Source organism: Hyaena hyaena, unplaced genomic scaffold (genome assembly GCF_003009895.1).
Source record: "Hyaena hyaena isolate Hyena2069 unplaced genomic scaffold, ASM300989v1 scaffold_86, whole genome shotgun sequence".
Taxonomy (NCBI): Eukaryota; Metazoa; Chordata; class Mammalia; order Carnivora; family Hyaenidae; genus Hyaena; species Hyaena hyaena.
In genome coordinates, this window is record NW_024080721.1 from 2,922,485 (window position 1) to 2,935,401 (window position 12,917).

A 12,917-nucleotide genomic window follows, 5' to 3' on the forward strand; every position below is an offset into this window, starting at 1 on the left:
TAACCATGTATTTATAAGCTTGCTAAATTCTTATATTCCAGTAATGTATTTGTATATTTCTTTTGGATTTTATAGAAAATAAATAATCATGTCATCAGCAAGCAAAACTCCTTTACTTTTCTTTTTCCAACAATTATTTCTTTTTCTTTCTTATTTTACTGGTTGAGTTTAGACACAATGTTGAAGAAAAGTGGTGAGAATGGACTTCTTTGTCTTATTTCCAATCTTAGGAAAAAAGCACTTAGTATCACCATTAAGTACAATGTTTGCTGTTCATTGTGTGTGTATGTGTGTGTGTGTGTTTTTCATGAGACTGAGGAAGTTACTATCTATTCCTAGTTTGCTGATAGTTTTATCATGGACAGATGTTGAATGTTATCAAGTGCATCTGTTGAGATATTTATATGATTTTCCTTCTTTATTCTTTAATTTAGTGAATCATATTGATTGATTCCCAGAACCTTCTCTTAAGTTGGAACAGATAACCGCAAGTCTGTATACTTTTGAGAAAATTCTCAAATACTGGAAAGAAAGAATAACATACATAAAGAGGAAGAAAAGTTACCCCAGGAGAAATACCAATATTGTAGGAAATGAGAAATTTCCAAACTACTAATATTTTTAGAGACATTTGAGAATACACATCGCACCCCAGGATACAAAGGAAAGGAACTACCAGAGAAAATGATAGTGGTCTTAGATATTTTTTAAACATCCTCTCATCCCTTACAATATTACTGTCATTTATGGCACTCATCTATATGCGTGATCATCACTTGTTCCAATCAGAGAACATCCTTGATCTGTTGCTGGACTGCCATTTGGGTTTCCTTTTAATGTCTCAAGGATTTATCTTTAAGATTTAATTAATTTTAAATTAATTTTTGGAAATTTACTAAAATTTACTAAAATGGCTGTAAAATACAGTTGAGAAAGTTTCCTGGGAAATTAAGAGATTAAAAGGAAAAAAAAAAGTAGAGCACCTGTGTAACTCAGTTGGTTAAGTGTCCAATTCTTGATTTCAGCTCAGGTCATGATCTCATGGTTCAAGGGTTCAAGCCTTGTACTGGAGTCTATGCTAACAGTGTGGAACCTACTTGGGATTTTCCAATTCCCTCTCTCTCTACCCCTCCCCCCTCCTTAAATATATATACATATATATGTGTGTGTGTGTGTATTTATAAACTTTTAAATGTTTATTATATATAACTTTTATATATGTATGTATGTATGTATATATATAAACTTTTAGAAAAAGGAAAAAAGTAAATTTGAAAGAAAATATAAGAGCATTAAGATTAATTTAGGTAATCTAATAGCCACCTAATTGGAGTCAAGAAAGCTGTGCAAGGAAATTGCAGAGCATATCAAGAGAATTACTTTAAAAGATACCACGAAGTAGAGGGACATGAATATTTTTAAAGGGTACTTAGAAAAGTGAATTTTATTTTTTATTTTTTTAATGTTTATTTATCTTGAGAGACACAGAGAGAGCATGAGTGGGGAGGGGCAGAGAAAGAGGGAGACACAGAATCCAAAGCAGGCTCCAGACTCTGAGCTGTCAGCACAAAGCTCGACGTGGGGCTCGAACCCACGAACTGTGAGATCATGACCTGAGCCGAAGTTGGACGCTTAACCAACTGAGCCACCCAGGCGCCCCAAAAAGTGAATTTTAAAAGAAATAAACCAGATAAAAACTTAGACGGAGAAGGTCACAGACATGGTGGCTGTTAGGATGGGAAAGCTGACAACCATACCTGCAGGTCTGATATGTGCATCTATAAGTATGCATGCGGCCAAAGAAGAAGAATTGAAAAAGCATCTAGTAAAACCAGAGCAGCTCCCCATATATACCACACCACCTCTGCAGTCTAAATATGTTGAAGATCAGCCTGGTCATTTACAAATGGGCTTTGCATACATCCGCACAACAACTGGTCATTATATTGACTGGTGCAAGGGTGTTTATGTTTTTGTGAAAAATGGGATAATGGATACAGTACAGTATGGAAAAGATGCTTATATCTATCTAAAGAACCCACCTCGAGATTTTCTTCCAAAAATTGGAGTGACTACAGTTTCGGGATTAGCAGGCTTGTTTTCAGCAAGAAAAGGTTCTAGGTTTAAGAAAATTGCTTATCCACTGGGACTGGCCACTTTAGGAGCAACTGTTTGCTATCCAGTTCAGTCAGTAATAATCGCAAAGGTAACTGGGAAAAAGGCATATACTACAAGCCAGCAAATTTACGAAGCAGTTAAATCATTGTGGACAAAAAACAACAAAAAAGAGTTACTTTCTAAACTGAAAGAAAAAACTAAGATAGAAGAAAACTCTGCTGAAATAGAAATACCTGCAAAAACAACTCAGAACCTGAAACACTCAGTGCCTTTGCCAACTGAACTCATCTTTGAAACAAAGACAGAATCAGAATCTACCTCAGGTGCTGCACAGTTTATGCCTGACCCCAAGTTCATGGATCATGGGCAGTCCCATCCAGAGGATGTAGATATGTACAGCACTAGAAGCTGAAATAGTCAGGATAGAGAACTACTGGATGTGTGAAGTTGAAAATAATGATGAAAAAATCATGTGAAGAGTAACTGTGAGACATAGAATATAACCTAAACCAAGTTTTCCCCTTACATCTTCTAATGTAATGTACAATTTGACTAATCACATAAGTAATTAAAGCACAAACTGTGACTTTAATTCAAACAATATTAAATGATTGACAAAGAGGCAGAAGTAGAAATATTGGGATGTATTTAATGATTTTTAGTGGTGTTTATAAAAAAAACCCCAAAACTAGAGTAAATATATAAACACTGATGAGATTAAGATCTGAGCAAATATGTATGTGGGCATAAAAATATTTATACAGATACACATATACACATTGCTTTACCTTTTTTAAATTAATGTCAGCTATATTAGAATGTTGTATGGAAGGATGTGTTCCCCACTTTTTCATTTCCCAGAGCTGGAATAAAATATTCATATTTTATGACAAAAAAAAAATAAAAGAAATAAACCAATACACCCCATTATGAAATGACAACACCTAAAAAAAAAAAAACCAAACAAACAAAGAGAGAAACTTAAAAACTTCCAGAAAGAATCAAGAAATCAGTCAGCTTTGGAGAATGATGGCAAGAATAACTCAAGACAGACACCCTCATCAGTAACAGTGACTGTAAACCCAGCTCTTCAAAACTCAGTGCTAATCAAGACAACTTCAGACATGTAGGGGTCAGAAATTTCACTTTATAAACATCCATTTTGAGTGTTTTTTCTACAAATTTCTTTACTTCCTTTATGTACACCTAAACCTTTAAAACTAAGTCACCTACTATGGTTCTAGCTTGTTTATTTATTTATCTAATAAATAGATGTCTAAAACTGAGCAGCACATAGCCACTCTTACAAACATTCAGGAGGTTGGATTCAGAAAAACAGGGAAATAATCCAATGCTGAAGAGGATGTGAAAATGGGAAACCAGCAGATAAATCCTTGAGACACTAAAAGGAAACCCAAATGGCAGTCCAGCAACAGATCAAGGATGTTCTCTGATTGGAACAAGTGATGATCACACATATAGATGAGTGCCATAAATGACAATAATATCGTAAGGGATGGGAGGAAGGAATTGGCAATACTCTGTTACAAAGTATCTGCACTATAGGTGAAACGGTACAAAGTGTATACTGAAATCTTTAGGCAACTGCTAAAAACATTTAAAAAGAAGTACAGTTAGGGGCACCTGGGTGGCTCAGTTGGTTAAAGTGTCCAACTTTGACTCAGGTCATGGTCTCACAGTTCATGAGTTCAAGTCCCATGTCAGACTCTGTGCTGACAGCTCAGAGCCTGGAGCCTGCTTCAGATTCTGTGGCTCCTTCTCTCTCTGCCCCTTCCCCTTTCATGCTCTGTCTCTGTCTCTCAAAAAATAAACATTAATTTTTTTAAAAAGTACGCCTGATATGTTAATAGAAGAGATAAGATGGGAAAATATAAAATGCAAACTTAAAACCAGACAAAGCAGAAAGAGGGAAAAAAAGCAAATGTAATGAATAAAGAACAATAACAAACATGGTTGATATTAATAAATATACAAACAATTACTTTCAGTATGAAAGGTTTAAATGCTCTAGTTCAAAGCAGAGATTGTTGGTGCAAGAGCTAAGATGGCGGCATAGTAGAAGGACCCTAGGCTCATCTCATCCCTTGAACACAACTAGATAACAATCAACTCATTCTGTATACCCAAGAAGTCAACCTGAGGGCTGATAGAACAAAGTGAACAGCTAAAGGGGAGAAGAGGCCACATGGAGGAAGATAGGAAGAGTGGAGACATGATTTGGGGGAGAAACAGATGGTGGAGGGAGTCCCAGTTGCAGAGAAAGGTGAGAGAGAGAGAGAGAGGAGCACACAGAGACATGCACAAGGAGAATACTTCCTCAGAGCCATTGGCTGGGAGAAATGAGAGAGGCTAATTTTAGTGAGTTCCTGCAACCAGTGGGGCTTGAAGACGAGTTTTAAGGGTCTTTGGGCATGGCTGAGATAGAGCCCTGAGCGGACTGCCCTACTCTTGGAGAGGAGGCGGGGAAACAACCCTGGGACAGACAGCACAACTTGAGGATCGCCTGGGCACATTCGCTCTCCTTGGGGCACATCCCTGAGAGATGACATTCACAGAGACACCTCTCCGTGGGACAAAGTTGCCGGCATGTGTCATTTCCAGCCCCACCCCCTTCAGCATAAGCACAGAGCCACCTGATCAAGGCAGCTCAGCCCCAACACTGGCTGCCTAGCCTGCCTGCTCCAGTCCTATACCCCTGCACTCTGGTGAGACTGCCTTTCTTGGTCAAACATCCTTCAGTCCAGTGTGGTGAGACCTTACCCCAGAAGACCAGTGTAGGCCCCCACCATAGCACTTCCCCGAAGTTTGGAGTTTTAAAAGTCAGGTGGCTTGGCTGGGATAGAGCCCTGAGGGGAATGTGCTGCTCTGGGAGAGAAGGCAGGCAAGCAGCCCAGAGACAGACAGCATGAAAACGGTGATCCGAAAAATGCCTGGGATGCACAGGGGGAGAATATTCACTCTTCTGGGAGTGCTTTCCTGAGAGCAGCAGGCATGGAGACCCCTCTCTGGAGAAAAAGCAGCTGACTGGTGCCATTTCCCTCCCCTGCACCTCAGCATAAACACAGAACCACCTTTAGTAAACAGCACAGCACTGACACTGGCTGCCTAACCTGGTTACCACAGGTCTCACATCGCTGCATTATGCTTGTATTGTCCTTTTCGTCAAGTTTGCCTCGGTCCCAGTGTGGTAGGCCCCTTCCCCAGAAGACCAGCAGAAACCCCTGCCCACACCACATCTCCTGACCAGATTGTTCTGCAAGGCTTCAGTTCTGGTGTAAGTAGCATCAGGTCCCATTTTACAAGAAGCCCAGAGCACGCTTAGTTAAAACTTGCCATGGTTTCACCAAGGACCAAACACTGTCCATTGCAAGCAAGGAAAGCCTCTGCAGATGACTGGCCTGAAGGATAGAGCAGCCCAAACACAACAGCAAAGTGCATGCAGCACATACCAGAAACACTTCCTGAAGCACCAGGCCCTGGACACTACATGACCTCTTTTTCATAAAGCCATTACTCACAGAAGCAGGAAACATAAGAAGCTTTTCTAACACAGAGAAGAAGACAGAGATGCCAAAATGCCAAAATGGAGGAATTAATCCCTAATGAAATAATAAGATCAGGTCTCAGCCAGAGATCTGATCAAAACAGATATAAGTAATATACCTGAAGGAAAATTTAAAGCAACAATCATCAGGATACTTATTGGGCTTAAGAAAATCATGGAAGACATCAGGGAGAACCTCACTGCAGAGATGAAACAGTTAAAAATAATCAGTCAGAAATGAAAAATGCAATAACTGAGATTCAAAACAGACTGGATGCAGTGACCACAAGGATGGAAGAAGGAGAGTAATGAATAAGTGATACAGAAGATAAAATAATAGAAAATAATGAAGCTGAACAAAAGAGAGAGAAAAATTATGGAACACAACAATAGGCTCAGGGAACTCAGAGACTCCACCAAACAATAACACTCATATCATAGGAATCCCAGAAGAAGAAGAGAGAAAAGAGGGCATAAGATTTGTTTGAGAAGATAATAGCAGAAAGCTAACCTAATCTGGGAAGGAAAAAGACATCCAGATACAGGAGCCACAGAGAACTCTCATCAAAATGAAAAAAATGCAGATCAAGATAAAAGGTGTCCCTAACTTACAAGGGAAGACCCAGAAATCTAGCTGCAGATCTTTCCACAGAAGCTTGGCAAGCCAGAAGGGAGTGGCATGATATATTCAATGTGCTGAATGGGAAAAATCTGCAGCCAAGAGAACTCTATCCAGCAAGGCTATCATTCAGAAAAGAAAAAGAGATAAAGAGTTTCCCAGACAAACAAATACCAAAGGAGTTCATGATCACTAAACCAGTCCTGCAAAAAATATTAAAGGAGCCTTTCCACACTTTGAGTGGAAAGGAAAGACTAAGAGTGACAAAGAAAAGAAAGGAACAGAGAAAATCTCTAGAAACAATGACAAAACAAGTAATAAAATGGCACTAAATTAATATCTATTAATTGATAGATATCAATAATTACTTTGGAGGGGGAGGGGCCAAGATGGCGGAGCAGCATGTAAGTTCTCGGCTTCTCTTGTCCCTGAAATACAACTAGATCTGCAACAAACCGTTCTGCACCACCTAGAAAACTGATCTGAGGAACACAACAATCTGCATCACTTGAGACACAGAACTCAGGAGGTATGCAGCACAGAGAGGTGAACTGGGGGAGAGAGAAGCCGGTGAGGGTAGGGAGCTATTTTTGTTTGTGAAGAGAGGACAGAGATAGGGGAAAGAGCACAGGAAAAGCACTCCTCTTGAATGCAGCTGGAGAGAGAGAGAGAAAGACTGGAAGCATCCACAAAGGTCTAAACAAGAAAAGGAGAAAGGAGAGGGTTTCGATACCATTAGGACTCTATAAACAGGGGAGTGCAGAGTCAGAAATTCCACAGCTCAATACCTGGCAGTGCTCTGGTGGAAAGGGCGAATCACCTGGAAAAGACAGTGAGATCCCAGGGGTCCTTGGGCCACATGGGGAGAGGTCGATTCCCTGTTGGGAGGACATTTGGTAGAGGCTGTGCAGCCTCTCCATGGGAAAAGGTCCTACTGGACCCCAGACAACAGCAAAGCTTGCTCGTGTTGGAACAAAGACACTAGGTTGCAGTAACGCCTGGCACCAGTTGTGTTGTGATCTGCCATAGTGCCCTGAACCGCTGCTGCTCCATGATCGTGGGAACGTTTTCTGGGGCAAGCTGGAACCCAGACACAGTCTCTAGTCCTCTGCAGTGGTGCAGTCACTTGAGCATTCCCTGGGGCAAGCCAGCACCCATGCATTGCTTGGCAAGACCATCCCCCAGAAGGTCGGAGCTGGCCCAAGCTGCAAGTTCCTCAGAAGTGAGGTGTTTGAAAGCACAACCCCATCTGAGACAAAATTTGGGAGAGACGTGCCACCTCTGGCAGGCCGCCCGCTTGGTCACAGACATAATAGAAGCAGGGAGGGACAGAAGCCAGAGACAAAGGAGGAGTGACTGGTGGCCTGCCGGTGAGAGCACAGAGTTCTGATGCTAGGGATTGGGGAAGCTGAGTATGTCCATTTTCACCTCTCCTGCACCTGTGCATATATGCACACATGCTCCACACTGATCCACTCCAATTAGCCAAATAGTGCCACCTAGTGGAGTGCCACCTAGTGGAGAACGGAGCTGTCACAGCAAGCCGCCTCCAACTGTGTCAACCAAGTCCTAGAGAACGACCACGAGTCTATCCCCCAGCTTAGTGTATGCTATAAACTGCTTCCTAGTTAGCCTTCTAGAAGAAACTGGATGTAATTTCATTCTGTTCTCTGGTCCATATATTCATTTTGTTCCCTCTTTTTCTCTTATTATTATTGGATACAGAAAAAGAAAAAATATTTTTATTTTCTACTTTTGTTAAAAAACATTAAAAAAATTTTTACTATATTTTTAATTTTTTGGTAAATTTTTATTTGATTTTACTTTCTTCATTTCATTTTATTCTATTTTATTGTATACATCTTAAAATTTTTAACCATTTTCTTTTTTTTTCTTTTTTCCCCTCTTCTCTTCTTCTTCTTCTTCTTCTTTTTTTTCTCTCTTAAGCTTCTTTAAAAAACCAGCCCAAATACACCAAGGATCTACCATCTTTTATTTGATTTTTTGTGTTGTTTTTAATTTTTAAAATTTTATTAGTTCTTTCTCTTCTTCCAAAATAACAAAACAAGGAATTCACCTCAAAAGAACAGGAAGAAATGACAGAGACTTAATCAACACAGATATAAGCAAGACGTCTGAACTAGAATTTAGAATCATGATAATAAGAATACTAGGTGGGGATGAAAAAAAGCATAGAATCCTGCATGTGGAGATAAAAGAAGTAAATCTAGTCAGGATGAAATAAAAAATGCTATAACTGAGATGCAATCTTGGGTAGATGCCACGGCAGCAAGGATGGATGAAGCAGAGCAGCGAATCAGCAATATAGAAGACAAAATTATGGAGAATAATGAAGCAGAGAAAAGGGGAAATTAAGGCAAAAGAGGACGATATAAGAATGAAAAAAGAATATGGGGCACCTGGGTGGCTCAGTCAGTTAAGTGTCCGACTTCAGCTCAGGTCATGATCTCATGGATCATGGGTTCGAATCCCACATCGGGCTCTGTGCTAACCGCTAGTTCGGAGCCTGGAGCCCACTTCAGATTCAGTGTCTCCTTCTCTCTCTGACCCTCCCCTGCTCATGCTGTCTCTCTCTCTCTCTCTCTCTCTCTCTCTCTCTCTCAGAAATAAATAAAACATTAGAAAAAAAAAAAAGAGTGTGGATTCCTGAATTTAAAAACAAAAAGGAATGACATCAAATCATAGGAGTCCTAGAAGATGAAGAGAGAGAAAAGGGGGTAGAAGGTTTATGTGAGAAAATCATAGCAGAAAATATTCCAAATATGGGGAAAGACACAGACATCAAAATCCAGGAAGCACTGAGAACTCCCATTAGATTCAACAAAAATCATCCGTCAACAAGGCATATCATAATCAAAATCACAAAATATACAGAAGGAAAGAATTATGAAAGCAGCAAGGGAAAAAAATCCTTAACCTATAAGGGAAGACAGATCAGGTTGGCAGCAGATCTATCCATAGAAACTTGGCAGGCCAGAAAGGGAGGCAAGATATATTCAAAGTGTTGAATCAGGAAATTATGCAGCCAAGAATTCTTTATCCACCAAGGCTGTCATTCAAAATAGGAGAGATACAGAGTTTCTCAGACAAACAAAAACTAAAGGAGTTTGTGACCACTAAACTAGCCCTATAAGAAATTTTAAGGGGAACTCCCCGAGAGGAGAAAAGACAAAACAAAGCAAAAAAGACCAAAAGCAACCAAGAGTAGAAGGGGCCAGAGAACATCACCAGAAATTCCAACTCTATAGGCAGCACAACGGCAATAAATTCATATCTTTCATTACTCACTCTAAATGTCAATGGACTAAACGCTCTAATCAAAAGACATAGGGTAACAGAATGGATAAGAAAACAAGATCCATCTATATGCTGTTTACTAGAGACCCATTTTAGACCTAAAGACACCCTCAGATTGAAAGTAAGGAAATAGAGAACCATCTATCATGCTAATGGTCACCAAAAGAAAGCTGGAGTAGCCATACTTATATCAGACAATTTAGATTTTAAAATAAAGACTGTAACAAAAGAATGAAGAATGGCATTATATCATAATTAAGGGGTTTATCCAATAAGATCTAACAATTGTAAACATTTATGCCCCCACAACATGAATAACCAAAATATATAAATCAATTAATCACAAACATAAAGAAACTCATTGACAATAATACCACAATAATAGGGGACTTCAATACCCCACTTACAGCACTGGAGAGATCACCTAAGCAGAAAATCAACGAGGAAACAATGGTTTTGAATGACACACTAGACTGGTTAGACTTAACAGATATATTCATATTTCATCCTAAAGCAGCAGAATACACATTGGTCTCCAGTGCACATGGAACATTCTCCAGAATAGATCACATACTGGGTCACAAATCAGCTCTGAGCAAGTACCAAAAGATTGAGGTCATACCATGCATATTTTCAGACAACGCTATGAAACTCAAAATCAATCACAAGAAAAATTTGGAAAGACAACAAATACTTGGAGACTAAAGGACATCCTATTAAAGAATGAATGGGTTAACCAAGAAGTGAAAGAGGAAATTAAAGTACATGGAAGCCAATGAAAATGATAATACCACAGCCCCAAATCTCTGGGATGCAGCAAAGGTGGTCACAAGAGGGAAGTATATAGCAACTCAGACCTTCCTAAAGAGAAGAAGAAAGGTCTCAGATACACAACCTAACCTTACGCCTTAAAGAGTTGGAAATAAGAAACAGCAAATAAAATCCAAAACCAGCAGAAGACAAGAAATAATAAAGATCAGAGCAGAAATCAATGCTATTAAAATTAAAAAACAACAACAACAGTAAAATAGATCAATGAAATCAGGAGCTGGTTCTTTGAAAGAATTAACAAGATTGATAAACCCCTATCCAGTATGATCAAAAAGAAAAAGGAAAGGACCCAAAAAATAAAAAATGAAAGAGATCACAACCAACACTGCAGAAATGCAAACAATAATAAGAGAATATTATGAGCAATTATATGCCAATAAATTGGGCAATCTGGAAGAAATAGACAAATTCCCAGAAACATATAAGCTACCAAAACTGAAACAGGAAGAGATAGAAAATTGGAACAGTCCCATAACCAGTAAAGAAACTGAATTAATAATAAAAATTTCCCAAAAAACAAGAGTCCAGGGTTGGATGGCTTTCTAGGGGAATTCTATCAGATATTTAAAGAAGAGTTAACACCTATTCTTTTGAAGCAGTTAAAAAAAAAATGGAAATGGAAGGAAACTTACAAACTCATTCTATCAGGCCAGCATTACCTTGATTCTAAAACCAGACAAAGACCCCAATAAAAAGGAGAACTATATACCAATTTCCCTGATGAAAATGGATGCAAAAATTCTCAGCAAGATACTATCCAACTGGATTCAATACATTAAAAGAATTATTAACCACGACCAAATGGGATTTATACCTGGGATGCAGGGCTGGTCCAATATCTGCAAATCAATCAATGTGATACATCACATTAATAAAATAAAGGACAAGAACCACAGGATCCTCTCAATAGATGTAGAGAAAGAATCTGACAAAATATAGCATCGTTTCTTGATAAAAATCCTCAAGAAAGTAGGGATAGAAGGATCATGCCTCAAGATCATAAAAGCCATATACAAAATATCCACTGCGAATATCAACCACAATGGGGAAAAACTGAAAGCTTTCCTCCTAAGGTCAGGAACATGACAGGAATGTCCACTCTTGCCACTGTTATTCAACATAGTATTAGAAGTCCTAGCCTCAGCAATCAGAAAACATAAAAAAATAAAATGCATCCAAATTGGCAAGAAGGAAGTCAAACTTTCACTCTTTGCAGATGACATGATACCCTAGACAGAAAATCCAAAAAACTGCTAGAACTGGTCCATGAATTCAGTAAAGTTGCAGGATATAAAATTAACATACAGAAATTGGTTGCATTTCTATACACCAATAATGAAGCAGCAGAAAGAGAAATCAAGGAATTAATCCCATTTAAGATTGCACTCAAACCCATAAAATTCCTAAGAATAAACCTAACCAAAGAGGTGAAAAATCTATACATTAAAAATTATAGAAAGCTCATGAATGAAATTGAAGACGCAAAAAAAATGGAAAAATATTCCACACTCATGGATTGGAAGAACACATATTGTTAAAATGTCAATACTACCCAAAGCAATCTACATATTCAATGCAATCTCTATCAAAAATAACACCAGCGTTCTTCACAGAGTTATAACAGACAATCCTAAAATTTATATGGAAACAGAAAAGACCTCAAGTAGACAAAGCAATCCTGAAAAAGAAAAACAAAGCTGGAGGCATCACAATTCCGGATTTCAGGATGTATTACAAAGCTGTAATCATCAAGACGTTTTGGCACAAAAACAGACACTTAGATCAATGGAACAGAATAGAGTACTCAGAAATGGACCCACAAATGTATGGCCAACTAATCTTTGACAAAGCAGGAAGGAATATCCAATGGAATAAAGACAGTCTCTTCAGCAAATGGTGTTGGAAAAACTGGACAGTAACATGCAGAAAAATGAACCTTGACCACTTTCTGACACCATACACAAAAATTAACTCAAAATGGATGAAAGACCTAAGCATAACGCAGGAAGTCATCAAAATCCTAGAGGAGAAAGCAGGCAAAAACCTCTTTGACCTCAGCCGCAGCAACTTCTTACTCAACACATCTCTAGAGGCAAAGGAAGCAAAAGCAAAAATGAACTTTTGAGACCTCATCATGATAAAAGCTCCTGTATGGTGGAAGGAAACACTCAACAAAACTAAAAGGCAACAAACAGAATGGGAGAAGATACTTGCAAATGACATATCAGATAAAGGTTTAGTATCCAAAATCTATGAAGAACTTATCAAACTCAACACCCAAGCAAATAATCCAGTTATGAAGTGGACAGAAGACATGGATACATAGTTTTCCAAAGACCATATACACATGGCTAACAGACACATAAAAAAATGCTCAACATCACTCATCATCAGGGAAATATAAATCAAAACCACAATGAGATGCCACCTCACACCAGTTGGAGTGGCTAAATTAACAACTCAGGC

The 12,917-nt window shown here is 38.7% G+C and overlaps 2 protein-coding genes across 7 annotated transcripts in view; one reads left to right on the forward strand and one right to left on the reverse strand.

Moving 5' to 3' along the window:
* Positions 1–12,917, reverse strand: part of LOC120233337 (nuclear body protein SP140-like protein) — a 99,431-nt gene that overhangs the window by 64,822 nt on the left and 21,692 nt on the right. The window lies entirely within an intron of this gene.
* On the forward strand, positions 1,721–2,731 carry LOC120233342 (MICOS complex subunit MIC27-like). Its single transcript, XM_039234524.1, has one exon. The coding sequence runs from the start codon at positions 1,721–1,723 to the stop codon at positions 2,528–2,530; it is 810 nt and encodes a 269-aa protein (XP_039090455.1). The 3' UTR covers positions 2,531–2,731.

What these genes read in the sequence shown, in the direction of transcription:
- LOC120233342 (XM_039234524.1), top strand. Translation starts at nt 1,721, where the DNA reads ATGGTGGCTGTTAGGATGGGAAAGCTGACAACCATACCTGCAGGTCTG.